Source organism: Phaseolus vulgaris, chromosome 9 (genome assembly GCF_000499845.2).
Source record: "Phaseolus vulgaris cultivar G19833 chromosome 9, P. vulgaris v2.0, whole genome shotgun sequence".
In the NCBI taxonomy this organism is placed as follows: domain Eukaryota; kingdom Viridiplantae; phylum Streptophyta; class Magnoliopsida; order Fabales; family Fabaceae; genus Phaseolus; species Phaseolus vulgaris.
In genome coordinates this window covers 24,893,539-24,910,816 of record NC_023751.2, presented here as the reverse complement: position 1 = coordinate 24,910,816, position 17,278 = coordinate 24,893,539, and the positions used below count along the sequence as shown (strand labels likewise).

At 33.2% G+C, this 17,278-nt stretch overlaps 2 protein-coding genes across 5 annotated transcripts; both read left to right on the top strand.

The window, feature by feature from the left end:
• The first annotated feature begins 253 nt into the window (after nt 1-253).
• Nucleotides 254-5,655, top strand: LOC137820882 (probable inactive leucine-rich repeat receptor-like protein kinase At3g03770). Of its 4 annotated transcripts, none has more exons than XM_068625185.1 (8): nt 254-603; nt 1,030-2,463; nt 2,731-2,864; nt 3,022-3,262; nt 3,988-4,199; nt 4,297-4,322; nt 4,524-4,635; nt 5,056-5,655. In XM_068625185.1, the coding sequence occupies exons 2-8, from the start codon at nt 1,110-1,112 to the stop codon at nt 5,266-5,268; spliced, it is 2,292 nt and encodes a 763-aa protein (XP_068481286.1). In that variant the 5' UTR covers nt 254-603; nt 1,030-1,109; the 3' UTR covers nt 5,269-5,655. The 4 variants fall into 4 exon arrangements, with proteins under 4 accessions (XP_068481286.1, XP_068481284.1, XP_068481287.1 ...); XM_068625183.1 differs by having other exon boundaries at nt 269-603; nt 1,026-2,463; XM_068625186.1 differs by having other exon boundaries at nt 302-899.
• A 2,544-nt stretch (nt 5,656-8,199) lies between these two features.
• LOC137821178 (cycloeucalenol cycloisomerase) lies at nt 8,200-16,229 on the top strand. Its single transcript, XM_068625648.1, has 8 exons — nt 8,200-8,378; nt 8,480-8,610; nt 8,895-8,978; nt 9,177-9,218; nt 14,250-14,360; nt 14,437-14,628; nt 15,454-15,551; nt 15,844-16,229. The coding sequence occupies exons 1-8, from the start codon at nt 8,372-8,374 to the stop codon at nt 16,034-16,036; spliced, it is 858 nt and encodes a 285-aa protein (XP_068481749.1). The 5' UTR covers nt 8,200-8,371; the 3' UTR covers nt 16,037-16,229.
• Nucleotides 16,230-17,278: the final 1,049 nt, after the last annotated feature.

Here is a 17,278-nt window from a genome sequence, read left to right as displayed (position 1 = left end):
AAATCATCTAAAATGTGAAGTCTCTTATCATGTTGGTTTTCATGAACTAAAAACTCAAAGAAATGTGAAGGTGCAGGGCATATTGTTGCAGTTCCCTGAATCCCAAGTAATGTAAAAATCAGCAAATGGAAAGGTTACAGAGGTAGACATAGATCTACAATGATTGTGGGGTCCCCATAGCATGGCACCTCTAGTTTGTTAGATTCATACATACCACAAGTGCATATATACATACATATATATAGTATATCATATGGCCCATCACATCATGTTTTATTTGTTTGTTTTCTGCGGTTAACACATAACAACTTATGATGTTATGTTCCATGTTTCACCAATATCCATTATCTGTAAAGAGTTGAATTAGAAACCATAAAAGCTTGGTTGGATGTGGTGTCTGTATTTGAACTTTAGCTGAAACAATATATTATGTTGTTACTTCTTTGTTTCTTCTCTTCAGAACAGTTCGTTTCCCTCTTACTTTTCTCTCAGAAGAACGTTTCATATTACCCTTTTCCTCTGGCACCCCCATTATTGCAATTTGGTGGAGAGAGCACAGTGGGAAAGAACACCATGTGGAAGCAGTAAATGCCTTAACTTCAGGTACCCCACTTTTGTATCTCGGATTCTGAGCTAAGATCACTGCTTCATCTTTCACTTGTTTAATACTGATTTACATCTCTGATATCCCCTATTTAAGAGACAGCTTTGCACAGATGTTATTAATGTTGCTCTCTCTCTTTACCCTCATGCTACTTTTTCCTTCATTCATAATCATGGCCACTGCTTATCTTGCGCCAACCGGTTCTTGAATCTCTACTACATTCTGTTCATTAATGTTTGCACACCTAACTCTGCTTAACAATTCAAATGGTCAAAGATTTTTAAGCTCATATGAGGTATTGGTCAATTTTAATGTCTGTGCAAGTAATCTTTATTTTACTGTTAACATTATCTTTTTATGAGGCGGTCTTTGTTTCAAGTTTTCAATTATTTTAATGGGACTTCTTTTAAATTTATTTAAGACAGGTTTTCCATTGGATTCTTTATACGAGCAAGTTGCTCCTTGCTCCTTCAAGCAGTGTCAATAGAAGAAAGGAACTTTCCTCATGGGGTTTCATGACTTTGTTTTGCTATTTTGTTCAGTTTGGTGTGTCTTTTTTGTGGGTAGTTGCAGTTCTCAGTTGCAGTCCTCTCAGACCCAAGTGCTTCTCCAGTTGAAAAAGCACTTGGAGTACCCAAGACAATTGGAAATATGGAGAGATCGTTGGACAGATCTTTGCTCTATTTCTTCTTCTGGGCAAGTGAATGTCACATGCAAGGACAATTTTGTCACTGAGCTCTCCATCTTGGGTGATAAGCCAACCAAGGGTAGAGATTTTGATGGGTTTGCCATTCCTAATCAAACACTATCAGATATCTTCTCCATGGACTCTTTTGTGGCTACTCTGGCAAGGTTAACTGGCCTGAGAGTCCTTAGTCTTGTGTCTTTGGGCATGTGGGGACCACTGCCTGATAGAATTCACAGACTTTATGCACTTGAACATTTGGACTTGAGTTCCAATTATCTTTATGGATCAATCCCTCCAAAGATTTGCACAATGGTGAACCTTCAAACTCTTGGATTGGGTGATAACTTCTTCAATGGTACAATCCCAAACTTGTTCAATTCATCAAGCAATCTCTCAGTTCTTAGTTTGAGGAATAACAGGTTGAAGGGTCCATTTCCACCTTCAATCCTTAGTGTCACCTCTTTAAAAGACATTGACATGTCAAGCAATCAAATATCAGGGATCCTGCAAGATTTTAGTGCTTTGAGTAGTTTGGAACAGCTAGATTTAAGAGAAAACAAATTAGAGTCTTTCCTGCCAGCAATGCCAAAAGGGTTGATTAGTCTTTTCTTCAGCAGAAATTCCTTCTCAGGTGAAATTCCCAAGCGCTATGGTCAACTTAACGGGCTTCAGAAGCTAGATGTTTCCTTCAATGCACTCACTGGCACTGCTCCTGCTGAACTTTTCTCTTTGCCCAACATCAGTTACTTGAATTTGGCTTCCAACTTGTTGACTGGACCATTGCAAAGTCACCTAAGATGTAGCAGCCAACTTACATTTGTTGACTTATCATACAATAGGTTAGTGGGGGACTTACCTTCTTCTCTGAGCACTAGATCAGAAACTAGAGTTGTTATGAGTGATGGAAACTGTTTATCTGGGAGTGTGCAGCATCAGCATGCAGTATCCTACTGCACAGAACCTCATGTGAAGAAGAAATCATATAGAGTTGGAATTTTTGTTGGTGTCATTGTAGGAATTCTTTTAATCTCTGTGGTCTTGGCTTTGGCCATTGTTATAACTTGTAAGAAGTGCTTCCTTCGAGGTGTGTCAGAGAAGCACCTATTGCATAAAACTGTTCAAGATAGCAGCTACGAGCCAGGGTTCTCCTCTGAGCTTGTCACAAATGCAAGTACGTTCTCTTCATTCATAAGTGGACCAAAACAAGGCTCTAAACTGTGGTCGCAATCGCAGTTTTGTCACGATCCTTAATATTGTAGGAAAGTGTAGACAAATGCAGCTGATGCAGCAGATGCAATTGTTGTTGCATTGCGATTGAAAACTGTTTTTCAAAACCTTAGATGAAAATATGGATACACTATTATGCATATATGAAAAATTGGGGGATATGTACATTAACTTCATATGTTTGTTTTCCCTTTGGGATTACTATTTTCAGGGTATATTTCTGAAACTGCCAAGTTAGGCAGAGAAGACCTCCCCACATGTAGGTCGTATTCTTTGGAAGAGCTAAAGGAAGCCACAAATAACTTTGAGAACTCTACTTTTATGGGTGAAAATATATATGGGAAGGTACATAACATCCTATTTTAACAAAAGTTGTTTTGAGTTGAGACTTGTTGAATGTAGCAGTTGGGTTTTGATATTTGAGCAACAACTAAACTGTGATGTTCTATGTTTTCTTTTTTGTCAGATGAGATACTCATGAAATTTTTTCCCTAATTTTCAGCTTTACAGAGGAAAACTGGAGAGTGGGATACAGATTGTAATAAGGTCCTTGCCTGTGTCAAAAAAGTATTCAGTTAGAAATTTCAAACTGAGGTTGGATTTGCTTGCAAAGCTCCGTCACCCTCATTTGGTATCCCTCCTAGGTCACTGCATTGATGGTGTTGTAGGAGAGAATAATGAGACAAATGTCTTTCTCATTTATGAGTATGTGCCAAATGGGACTTTTCAAATTTATCTCTCTGGTAAGAGTATACTGTTTCTTTCACTTTATTAATGGTTACTAAAATCCCAAGTCATTTAAAGTAGTATCATCATCATACAATCGTCTAAAAGCTAAACAATAGTCAAATAAGCTGCTATTCAACTACATGAAGGAACTTCTAATTGTTGAATCCACACATTCTTCTCTTAAAATATGTAACTCAAACTCTTTCATTAGTCAGTTCTAGTCTAGAACTAACTTCTGTGTAGTATGGCATTTTTGCCTGCCATGTCTGGAACATTACTTCTTTGCCTAATTATAAAAAGGTAACTGATTATCAAAGTACGAGCAATAAACTATAGATTAAAATAGTGGTTTTCACATGAATGCCATTATTCTGACAAGTAAACGCAGAAGTTTACAAGAAATATGAAAATATCCTCCTTGTATTGTAGCAGAGTGTAGTGGATATCTGATGGGAAATGGGGTTTAATATTATGGCTTTCTTTTCTTGTTTTCTGTCAATACCATGTGGTAGCCGTGCTAAGTGGATATAACAGCATCTTGGAATATTTAAATTGCTTTGGAATCCATTCAAAGAGTGAAACAAGCTTGAGTAGGCATCTGTTTTCCAACTTGCATTCAGACCCTCAAATTGAAATATAATATACACAAGTTGAAAGTAAATCTCTGGTCCCCACCAATTAGTTTGTGAAGTTGTTTATATTGAGAACTAAATTTAAGTGTGACAAATTGCATTTTCAGGAGACAGTCCTGGCAAGGTTTTCAATTGGTCAGAGCGATTGTCAGTACTAATTAACATTGCTAAGGCTGTCCACTTCCTACACACTGGCATGATACCTGGTTTCTTCAAAAATCGACTTAAGACCAACAATATCTTGCTGAATGAGAATTGGATGGCAAAGTTGAGTGACTATGGATTGTCCATTATATCAGAAGAAGCTGATGCATGTGGGGTATGATATCATTCTTTTTTTTCTTTGTTTTCCCTTTGTTTGTGGCCTTGCAAGACCTCATGAGTGTTTATGTCTTGTTTTTTTTTCTATTTTGTAGGTAAAAGGAGAAAGTCCTAATTCGTGGTAAGGATTTCCACATATCATATGCCTTTGTTTCTTTACTTCTGATAATCCTTTCAAGATCCAATGTCCTCTCTCAACATCCTTGGTACACAATTGGATAATACATTTAGCAGAATTTCATTATTAAATGATAATATGTTTTTTGTGGATCCTTCCTTGAGGTTTATTGTGTCATGATTTTCTCAACATGTGTAATTTCAGGCAAATGAAAATGTTAGAGGATGATGTTTATAGCTTTGGATTCATACTACTGGAGGCACTGGCTGGACCTTCAGTATCAGCTAAAAGAGAAGCAGTTGTGCTGAATGTAATGGTATGCACAAAAGATGTTCAGATAACATAATATCTTCCAATTATAAGCCATAATGAGATGCTCTAGAATACCATCACTATAAGTCTTACACAAAATGTTTGAAAACGATTAAATCTTGAGAAATAATCGCTTATTTCGAAAGATTTCTAACTGAGTTGATAAGTGATTATAGCTTCAAAATAAATTAAACCAAACATGCACCAAGACTTTTTATTTTTCTAATGTCAGCATCCAGCAACAAGATGTAGCTTAGTTAGCACCAGTTCAAGTCTTAAGACAGAGATTTGTGATGATATAAAATGTTCATACTTCTATTACTAGTTCATCTCTCTTCCACTTTCAATATAGAAGCATCCCTCATAAAATTTATATTATTTTGTTTTTACCTAGGTAGGTAATTTAGCACACTCCATTTTGCAGGCATCTTTCAATAGTGAGGATGGTTGGAAACAGATTGTGGACCCAGTTGTGCAAGCTACTTGCTCAAAAGAATCTCTTTTTGTTGTGATTTCCATAACAAATAAATGTATATCTCCTGAGTCATGGAACCGACCATCCATTGAGGATGTCCTTTGGAACCTTCAGTATGCTTCTCAAATTCAGGCAACAGCTGATGGGGATCACAGAATTTGACACTCACCATAAGTGAGAGTTACTTATTCACTTTTCCTTCAAATTGCTCCAAAAGATAACTCTTCCAACATTTCATCTTTTGGATTTCTTAGAAGGACTGGGAAGAATTGGCTGCATACCCCAATTCTGTCAATTTTCATCCACCAACTACTTTTATCTGTATATTATTATTATTGCTATTTTTATTATTATAAGTTATAGTTCTCTAAGATAAACTTGTGCACCCTTACCACTCGGTAGAATTGATTAAGGTACTTAGAGTCTTGAGAAGATGGGATCAGAAGAGAAACAAGTACTGATTGGAGAAAGTGTACAATTTTTGTTCTTTATTTAATTAAAAATTAATAACTTATTCTTAATGAAGAACGTGAACTATTGGAAAGAAAATCCAAACATTATTTGCTATTTTGTTGAAGCTGATGGTAAATATTTAATTAAAAGGGGGGAAAGGTGAAGTTATCACCACAATTTACTGATATTACGAAAGCACAAATAATAGATTCCTTCAGAGTTCAAGCAAAAACTGGCTGAAATATTGGTTGTGTTGTTGTTCCATCTGCAGCAGTATTGTGAATTCGTAGGAAGATTTTGCTCTCAATGTAACGTGATTCTGTAAAAATTGTTCCGCGTTTCTAGAACTTTTTCTTCCTCTCACTGAAACCAAAGAGAGTCATGTTTTTAAGTTTCATGATCCCAAATACAAATACATAATTTGAAATATAATTTTTATCTTATGGATTATAAATTTTGGAATGCAAAATTTCGTATTTTGTATTGCATAATCTAGAAAGTCTAATTAGGGGGTGCAAAAAGAAATTTTCTATAAAAAATATATTTTTAATGCATCATTTTAAGCATTGGGTCATTGCATTAAATAACCTAGGGTTGGAAATTAGGGTTCTAATTGAAATTAAAATTATTTTCCCTTACCTGACTCTGAGTAGATGCGCTCAGAAAGAGCTTCAATCCTACAAAGCTTAATGATAGTTTAACTTGTACCAGAGTTTTGATCAATAATCCAATTATATCACTAGGACCTTAAATCCAAAACTCTAAACTAACATAGACTAATCCTAAAACTAAAAACATTATATGCAAAACATCTACCAAAAACAAATCTAAAAGTTCAAAATTGACTCAAAGGAAAAATAAGTAAAATTGAACTTACTCTAACTAAGATTCTCATCAAACTTATTCGCTGTCAAGAGTCCCGTGCTAGACTCTAATGAGTCTGATGACAAATGGAATCATAAAATTCGAGAGAATGTAGAGGGAAGAGAAAAATAAATTTAGAGAGATAATAATTCTATAAAAATGAATCATGAATAATTGATTTTTCTATTTATATATTTTTTTTCACTTTAATTACAAAATATTTAAGTGATATTTTAAATATATCACATCAACTATAAAGTTAAATTTTTAGGTTCTTACATTATCTTTATTATTTTATTTTAGTTATTTAATAATATCATATATATATATATATAAATTAAAAATAAGAGAGAAATAAATAAAAAGTGAGTAATAAGAAATATCTTCTTTTCATTATCAATTTAAGTGAGTAATAAATTTATCATATATTCATATATATATATAATTACAATCCATCGTTTCCAATATTCTCATTTTTATTTTTGTATAAAAGCTTAACTAAAATATATCAACATATGTTGAAATATTTTAAATTATCGTCAAATGCTATCACCAAGTTTAATAACTTTTACAAGTTTAATTATTTGTTTTGTCTATATAAGTGTAAAACTTTACCCTTTTATTTTTATATTTAAAAATGATCCATTTTAGTTTCTTCAGTCTTCGTATATATTATATTTAGTTTATTTTAATATTTATTATCTAAAATTTAAAGACTAAAATGAGTGAACAATGATATATAAATTAAAATTAATAATGTTTAAGTATAAAAATCTATTAAACTATACTAAGTCATCTAATTACTTCTAACAATATTTGAGTTTGTTTTCAATTTTGATGTATAATATATTTTTTTGTTTGACATGGACATGCTGATAAGTCACACAGGATGTCTGGTCAATAAAAATTGATTACATTATCAACATTACGTTGGTGTACTCTTTGACAGTGAAAGGAAAAATGAAATATTCAAAAATAAAATAAAAGAGGATAAAATAGAAGTGAACAATGCATTCTCTCTATTTTTTTATATTATTTTTTCAAGTTTTTTTTAAAGAAAGAATAAAATTCATTTTCTCAAAAGTTTAATAATAAAATTTGAAAGAAAAGAAAATAAAAAAATTGGCTGTCCCCACCTAGATCATTTGTCTGTAAATTTATTTAAAAGGTATAAATATGTTTTCTATCATGGAAATTTTAAAGTATTTTCTATAATTTTTGTATTATTTGTATTTTATCAAATTTAAATAAATTTTAACCTTGGAATTAATAGAGAAGTGATGTCTAAAATTAAATTTAGTTTAATTTGATTGAATATATAATTAAGAGTATAATTAAATTGTTATTTAAGTCAGTTTTCTATGATTTATATTTTAATTATGTATATAAAGATGAGTTATTATTAATACTATTTTAAATGAGATATTATTATCTGAATAATTTATTAAATATAAATTAAGATATTTAATTACTTTTTCTCCTCAACTAAATGTTTCACTATTGGTTTTAGAAAAAAAAAGTAAAAATAAGATGTAGAGAACATCCTTAATATTTTAAAAATTAGATCACAAAACATATATTTACTAAATAGAATAGAAAAACATTAAATAGATGTTTGGAACTGTCTACACTAAAAAAAGATAACATAAATCAAGTATCAACCATCAACCATAAATGAAATATTGTCAGTGTCTAGAAAGACAAAATGAAAAGTCAGACAAACATTAAAATTTGTAAATAAAAGTCAAATATACATTAAATCCTGATATAAAAGTTATTTTCAGGAGGTGAAAGGTAAGAGGAACCTGTAGAGTGACACATCTTTCACTCAGTTTCCACTCTTTTTAGCTTGTTAAAGTTTGTGCATTTGAGCAACCCACTGTCTTAAGAGACATTCATTCATCATTCATTCAATTTAACAACCCTTGAAGCAGATCCCCATTCCAAAATGACTGGTAATTTTCCTGTTTCAAGTTCTTATCAGATCTCAGATTCAGTCATACTCATAACGACCCTTTCTCTTTTATCTAATCGAATCCCCTTTTGGCAATCGCAGCTTCTGTTTCTCCTAGCCTGTGGCTGGCTCCAAACCCGAGCAAGAGATGGGGTGAACTCTTCTTCCTTCTCTACACCCCCTTTTGGCTCACCCTCTGTCTCGGCATTGTTATTCCCTTCAATCTTTATGAGGTTTTACCCTTCTTCACTTTTTACATTTTTTTTGTAAATGTGGTAATTAGGCTCTTTGTTTTGTATGTGGGACCCCAGTGTATGTCTCAAATTTTGATCTTTTGGGTCCCTTAATGGATTATTTCCCGTTCAAGACTTAGTCTTGGTTAAAGGTTGTTGTCCCTTCCTAAATAGATGTGTTGTGCAGGTTTTGGTCTGTTGGGGTTTTATCTTTCTTTTGTCATGTGAATAATAAACTACGAATGGTAGAATTCACTTTTAAGTTTTAATTATGAGTTTGGCAGAAATTCACAGAATTGGAGTACTTGCTTATCGGATTGGTTTCGGCTGTTCCTGCTTTCGTCATTCCAATGCTGTGTGTTGGAAAGGTGTGTGCTTAATTATTTTCCTTGAGATGGAATGCTTGTCGGTTCATCGTGATCTATTCTATGAAGTACTTATTTCTATGTTGGGCTTATTTAAACAACATCTAATGTGGGGTTTCAGCTGTTGTTAATCATTTTTAGTAGTGTGACTCACTGAGAAAATAGTGATATTAATTTCTTTTGTGATATCAAAATTTGCAGGCAGATAGAAGCATTCCATGGAAGGATCGTTATTGGGTCAAGGCAAGTGTTTTTATGAGATTTAAACTTTTTCCAATATTTATAGTTGTTGTATTGTTTTATGTTATCTGTTTGGCAAGAATTATGCAGTGTGAACCTAAAACTATTATTTAGTTATATTGGAGTGTTATTTTGTATGTGTTTGTAATGCTTCTTATTCTAAGTAATGATTTTTCTTTATGTATATAAATAAATTGGTTCTCTTAAACAGGTAACAGCTAGTCATTACCTGGCATGCCCAGCTCAGCTATTATCTCCCCCAACCAAACAGCTTGATGTGGGGTTAATCCTCCCCCTGTCCATTCCCTTTACTCCATCATTGTCCATTAGGGGCCTCTATAAACTAGTCATTAAGTCATCAAATACACATTTTGCATTTTGTTTGCCATTGATCTTGTATCTGCTTCTTAATCTGCAAACACTGATAAAAACCAGTTTGAATCCAAAATATTAAAGTGTAGAAATAGGTTTTACTGTGAAACCTGCTTTTATTCTCCAAGTGAGCATTAGAAAGGGTATTACTGTAAGAATTGTGAATTGTGTCAGTTAATTCATTTGAGGCATTCTTGATAGTATACCACATGATTCCCATTAGATAACCTGTAATTTGGTACCATACTCTTCAGGTCAAGATCTACAAAATAAGGGGATCCTAGCCATCCTCCTATAAAGGTAGATGACTTGGATTGGTGCAATTCCCTGTTTCTTGATCAAGACATTTACAATTTACAGTTTCGATTCATTTTGTATTCAGATTAAGTCGTTTGTGCATCCTACCTAAATAGATTTTATTGAGAGAAAGAAGACCAGAGTCATGTGATGATTTCATGTCTCAATTACACAGGGGAGGATATTATGTATAATAGCTGTCCAAATACAAACATTATAGTTGCCTTAGTTATTTTTTATTACATAATTATATATACACACACACATGAATATGTATATGTAAATGTATCGACATAATTACCTTGTTTACATTATTTCTAACAGACTAAGTTGAAACATATGAATAGTATGAAACTGCATTACTTATATAATTGATTGAAGAACCTCTCCCAGTGACTTGTTAAAGGCAGCTTGCATTAGAACTGATAATATCCTTGTGTAAGATCTTTTGATTAATGAAATACAAATCTATCTCAACATATTTCGTCCTCTAATACAAGATTGAATATGAGGTGACTTGATATCATAAGTTTTATTGCTTAACCTCCTCAACCTGGGTACTTTAAGCAATTGTTTCAGTCAGATAAGTTCATAGGTGGCAGAAGTCATTGCTCAATATTTTGCTTTGACACTTAACCTTTCAACAATGCTCTGTTTTTTTTTTTTTTGCGTTTCCAATGGATCAAATTTGGCTAAAATATGATTCTGGTTCGTCGTCTGATTTTGTTTGTTTCAGTTAGTCCCTTAAGTTTAAAAAGTTTCACTCTGGTTTCTAAAAGTGTTCTCATTAGATAAATATGGTCTTTTTTTATCAGTTTTTTACACTAATGGTGTTTATTTTAGTTGCCATAGCAAATATCCATGTGACAGTGACATCTCTCCCAGTCACAGTCTGTCACATGTCATCCGGTTAACCAAATTAATGTGGTTAGGAAGGACCAATTTGGTTGACAGATATTTTAAGGAACCAAACTGGAGCCTTTTACATTTAAGAGACCAAACTGAAATAAAAAATGCAGACAAGGAACCAAAATCATATTTTGGTCATTGAATTTATCTCTAATTAAAATGCTATACCCAAAAGTGGATCTCACGTCAATGGGAGAGCTATTTCAGTACTTGACTACTCTTGTATGACATGACGAATGTCTTCATACAAGAGGCCTTCTTCTATAACTCTTATTATATTTTAAAATTCAAATTACTGCATCTCAGTTGCTTTCACTGGGGAGTTGAGAAATTGACTTACCACACTATTTGCAAAACAGATATTTCAATGAGTGACAGACTGCATCTCAGTTGCTTTCACTGGGGAGTTGAGAAATTGACTTACCACACTATTTGCAAAACAGATATTTCAATGAGTGACAGTAAGGTAATTCAATTTCCCAACTGGTTTCTTTACTTCCCTAGGTCAGCAAGAAAAAGATGAACAAAAGTTCTCAAAAAAACCAAAGGAAGACTAGACACACTGCTACTTAGTATATAGAGCCACATTTCTTGCAGATGGATTTAAAGATCTTACTAAATTTTACCAGAAACTTAACATGCACAGATTCCATGTTTTCCATTAATTAATTCTCAGAGGAACTCAACCTATTTGATTTTATAGAATTAAAAAGTTACGTACACATAATAATTAGCAAAGACAAAACTAGCATAGCATAGAAGGGAATTTTTTATAAGGTCTTTAGTCTCACTGAATTCCTTCTAAAATTCATAATATTCAGCCCCAATTACATTTCATGGAAAAAGAATAGAGAGATTTTATTCTCCCGAGTAAATAATTGGAGGTTTCACTTTCCTCATACCATTGAAGGAAGTTAATGAGGGTAGTGTTGAGTATAGGATGTCATTTTTGCATAATCAAGAAGAGCATGTGATTGCAATGTAGGTAGGCCATGCGAGCTGGTCCATCATCAAAATCGTAGAGCGGGTTGGAGATTTCAACTTATTGGCCCACCCTGCACAATTGCAATTTGTTCAGGCCATAAACAAAGCGGAGCGAGCTGGCCTGCCAACTGGTTTAATTTTTTTTCATTTTAAATAATTATAATTTATAACAAAATATTAATATACTAATAATATTGTTAATATTTTATATTTCATTATTAATTTATTTTATTATCCTCAAGAGACATTGTGTGTTGCACACAGACTGTTAGGTTTTTTGATTCATTTCTTTCTTCTCCTCACACATGTGAGAACCTGTGCACCAGTACACCACACTAATCACTATTTGCAACCACCATGCCCACACCAGTAACTGGCAATTAGAACTTTGTTGTCAGGAAAGGTGACATTTCTACGCCAAGGCTTTGAATGATAACTTTGGGTTAACCTTCACTCAAATAGAATGGGAAAAACTAGCATAAATATGTCTTGTTTGTCATTGCTCAAGGCAAGTTTGTAACATCCAAAAGTATGATTTATTAACAAAACATGTAATAAACTATTTAATCGCATGGTAATGTAACAAACAATTTAATTAAATACAACATTTTGTTTTAGAAAAAGGCTGGCCAATTTGCAATCATGTGGGATGGGTAAGAGAAAGTAACCCACCAAGATTTTGCGAGCCAGCCCACCTTGCCTTGTTTTTTTGTGGGCCCTATGTGGAGAAATGAAGTGTCCAACTTTATGGCATTTGTCATACTTGGGACAAGTTTTACCTTGCTTATGGGAGTAACCGGTTAGTTAGTTATCACTTTGAGAGATCAAGATAGGAGTTGACAATAAGCATGTCCATGTTTAAAGAGGATTTGGCAGTACCTATAGAAAGTTTCTCTAAGCAAAGTTCTTAGTAGGTACTTTGGAGAACCCAAAATTTGCTGACAAACATGGAATACTTTGCTAGTAACGAGTGTAGTCAAAATTGAGATCAAAAACATGGAATCACATGATTCCATGATTTTGGCCACTATGTCCAATTTATAGCCCATGCAAAATCGTGCCAGAGTGGGATGAGTGGGATCGTTGCCGAAGATAGCGGAAATGTGTTTTCCTGTAGTGTCACAATCTACGATTTTGGGTTCTGCATCGCACGAAACTCATCTTGGATCAATGAGTTTGGGTTAAAACCTAAGCCCAATAAAAAACTGTTTTCCTTTACACATAGTTGGTTTCATGTAGCTACGTAATTGATGTTACGTTTCTCCTTCTTGTTTGCCAAGCAACCACCTTCCCCAAAAGAAAAATTGACTAGTTGTGGTTGTTCTAATTGCTCAACCATACCACACGGTTTTACTTTTTCTCCTTCACTCATGGTTTCATGTTTTTCTCCTTCATCCACAATTTTGTGATTGTTTTTTTAATATATATATATATCATATTTAAGTAGAAGTAGAATCTACAATCCATGTTTGGATCTCACAATTTACGATCTTGTGAGTCCTTCACAATCTCAACCATAATCTCAAATTTGACTACTTTGCTTGTAACCCATGCAAGACATACACTATGATTTTGGTTACCTGTTTCCTTAGCAACAATGGTGACAGGGACAAAACATCATTAAAGTTGTGAAGGACACAACTCATTTAATCAAATATTCAGATGTCAGATCATGAAGTCCCTGAGGGGAGATGGCAATCGCAAGGTTTTGGTAAATTTGGTAAAGATGTTTGGTGTGCAGAGCAATACCTTACTCCAAAACTAATTCCCATCTCTCATGAAAATGAAAAATCTGCTTTAGCTAGGGATGAATAGTAGCTTGGGTGTCTCTACACAGCTGGGCACCAATCTTATTCCACTTGGAAAATTCATTTTTAAATTCCTCCTTTACAGGACCAGCAAATGTTTAATGTTGGATGCCCAAGTACAATAGTTGCTCCCAAGTACAATGTTTGATCTTGGGGTCAGTGACCAGAAAAGTAGTAAGAAAAGTGGTTATAGACTGGTGAACAGTGATGGAACACACTGGAAAGGAGAGAAGATAATGATTGGAAGTGGAAACACGACCAAAAGAAGAGATGTGAAATAGTAGAAACATGTTTCTTAGAAAAACAGTTGCCCTAATCGGAACTGGCCCCAACCACTAGTTGTTCAGGAATTAAGGTTATCTAGCATGATGAATTCCATGTGCCTGATACACAAACACAATGGAGGCTATTATGCAATGGGTATCATAAATACGAAAGCTACAGTTATTTTAATTATCATGATTACATAATAAGATATATCCACTCAATTATCCCATTTACATTATTTCTGATATATGTTAATACTAATGTAATTTTGTGTTATCTGAAAGAAGAAAAATGGTACTTTCTTCTGCATTATTATGGATCAATTTAATTATAAAAAATTTATGTTTATTCAGTTGACCTACTCACTGCCTAATATGTTCATATTTAATACTTACAGGCTAGTCTCTGGATAATAATCTTCAGTTATGTTGGAAATTATTTCTGGACTCATTATTTTTTCACAGTTCTTGGTGCATCTTATACCTTTCCATCATGGAAAATGAACAATGTAAGCCAAAGACCAATGAATTATCTCTTTAGTGTGACCACATTCTTTATTGAATTGCTCTATTTGGTGGTGGCAGGTACCGCACACAACGTTCCTGCTCACTCATGTTTGCTTCCTGTTTTATCATGTTTCATCAAACATGACACTGCGGCGGTTACGGCATTTTATTGCTGATTTGCCAGAAAAAATTCAATGGGCTACTGAAGCTGCATGGATTCTTGCGCTTGCTTATTTTATAGCATACCTGGAGACTCTGGCTATCTCTAATGTACGTTGTAATAAAACACTGCTGTTTTCTTTTCTCAATCTTTGTTTAATCATGCATTTTTAATATTTTCTTGAACTGCATCTAATTTTGAGGTATCAAAGTTTTAAATTTTTGTTAATAATTGCTATTCAAGTTTATCTCACATCTTATCTATAAAATATATGATCGTAAAACCTAACCCTTGACAATTTCAGTTTCAATATCTTTGTACAATGCAAGGAATAGGCCATTTGGTACAAAGTTTTCTTACTTCTTTTTTTGTGCTATGGAACCTCCACTGCTTAGGTTTATCTGTCGTACACCATCTTACATATTTATTCTGTATTTCTTTTCTTTTCGTTTAAATTAGAATTCCTTATATTTTTCCTTTCTTAAAGATGATCCATATTTTCTTTTATCAAGATGATAACGATATCCTGTCTTTTGACAACCCAAGATTCAGTATTAGTGACAGTGAGCATAGGACACACAGAATTACTGATATGCTTAAGGTTGATGGTTGTATTTTGGCCCTGTAAGGTTTATAATTCTAGATGCACTTATAAATGGCTTTGGCTATAAGTTTCTTTCTTTTTGTTTGGCTGTGCCTAAATCTTTGTGAAATTTTATACTTTCACTAATCAGCCAACCCAGATGACAAGTTTCCTAGTTTTCTATCGTTTTCTTCTTAATCCTCAATGCAAGTCACAATACAAATACATATAGATATACATTTTTCAGCTTATATAATAACCCTGGATGTCTATGAAACATATCACCCTGCAGTTGACCTACAATATGAAATGCATATTTTTGAGCATAATGCTTTCAATTGGATGTATGCAGTTCCCTTATTATCAATTTGTGGATCGGGACTCTATGTATAAAGTTGGATCTCTGTTTTATGCCATATACTTTATTGTGAGCTTCCCAATGTTTTTAAGGTAAGTCATTACTCCCTCTTCTACTTCTTATCTGTCTTTTAAGAAACCAATAAATAAGAATATAATTGACAAAAGAGTAATCAATGTGGATTTGAACTTTTAAAACAAACAATTAAAAAGGAAAGAAGGGAGAAACTAGCAGTTGTTTGAGTTACCTCATTCCACGTTTGAGTTGTTTTGATTATGTACCTCTTTGGTTCTTTGGAAAGGAGTTGTTGCATATCCTACTACATGAAGGGAATATGTGTATGTTGTACTAATTTTATTGATGATAAATCTTGTAAATATGCAGGGTAGATGAGAAACCTGGCGATAAATGGGACTTGCCTAGAGTGGCTGTTGATGCTTTAGGTGCTGCAATGCTGGTCACAATAATACTTGATTTGTGGCGCATCTTTCTGGGACCTATTGTTCTGATCCCAGATGCAAAACAGTGTCCTCAAGTAGGATTACCTTGGATTACAGGACACGCCAATCTCACATGAGAGTTATTCTAGATTGTTATGTGGAGAATGTGCAGAAAAAACCAAACTTGGACAGTGCTCACACTGCCAAACTTCTGATTAGTTCTATAGTGTTTGTAGTGGTTTTTCATGTACCCTTCAGCTGTAGGCAAAGATAGGTGACTGACTAAATAGTGTTCATTGTAATTAATGATGACTGCTTCCTTGGACACTATGTTCATGTTCTATGTTTTTTATTTTTTGGAATTTTGTAGGGACACCTACCTATAAAATGAGGCTTAAGTGTGCGAAAGAAAAACCAAAATCTTTAATTTAGCTGAAAATGAACTCTAAAATGGAGTTTTCTCACAAGTTCATTTGTACCACAATGGTGAATGAGTTAGATTAAGTTTTGCAAAATTTGATTCTAATGTTGTTTCTTAAGTTTAAGGTTGGAGTCCTTTTTATTTATTTCTTTAGGTCGTTTGGTAAAATTTGATTATTTTTTATGTATCTTTGGTTTAATTTAAAGCTTATTTTAATACTTTTAAGAAGAACCTTTTAAATTAATAGATCCAAAATTTATGGGTAAAGCAACATGTTTGACTAGTTTATAATTTTAAAACAGGACAATAAAATTTATCTATTTACTTGAATAAATGGATTTGGTAGACATGATTTAAAATAATTGAACTCATCTAATAAATAAATTGACTTGACTAATGCCTAACATGAGTTAGGCGACTTGACACCTTAAGAATGGTTGCATAGTAGATTATGTACCAAAGTATTGCAAGATTCAAGATTTTTTGGTAAAGGAGGAAAAAGAGAAACCAAACCAAAATAGTTGTACAATTTAATTAATTTCTTTAGACTAATGAAGCTCAATCCCAAACTGAAAAGGTTCAGTTTTTATCTATTTTTTATTATAATTATTGTTTTCTCTAATATTTTGTATAAGTATTAATTAGAATTTATTAAGCTCTAATTACATTTGTAACCCCATTATTTATTTTGATAATCTTTGCTAGTTTTATAAATCAATTAAGATTGATTAGTCATAAATGATGACCAGTTTCACTGGTGGTCTTTTAATCACTTCATTGATTTAAAAGAAATTGTTCTTACAAAATGATATTAAATGAGTGTTATGTTGATACTAATAGATCTTAATTAGTCTATTATTGGACTTTCAAGTCTTCTTAATTTCTTGAGTATGTATCCATCATGGTCCCTCTACTTTTTCACGGGTGTCAAAAGGAGACCAGCAAGCACTCCAACAAT

Excerpts from the sequence above, each read along its gene's own strand:
- LOC137820882 (XM_068625185.1), top strand. The coding sequence starts at position 1,110 with ATGGGGTTTCATGACTTTGTTTTGCTATTTTGTTCAGTTTGGTGTGTC. Across the intron at positions 2,464-2,730 it reads TGAGCTTGTCACAAATGCAA|GGTATATTTCTGAAACTGCC; the intron begins GTACGTTCTCTT and ends TACTATTTTCAG. Across the intron at positions 3,263-3,987 it reads TTTTCAAATTTATCTCTCTG|GAGACAGTCCTGGCAAGGTT; the intron begins GTAAGAGTATAC and ends TTGCATTTTCAG.
- LOC137821178 (XM_068625648.1), top strand. Across the intron at positions 8,979-9,176 it reads CAATGCTGTGTGTTGGAAAG|GCAGATAGAAGCATTCCATG; the intron begins GTGTGTGCTTAA and ends CAAAATTTGCAG. Across the intron at positions 14,361-14,436 it reads CATCATGGAAAATGAACAAT|GTACCGCACACAACGTTCCT; the intron begins GTAAGCCAAAGA and ends TGGTGGTGGCAG.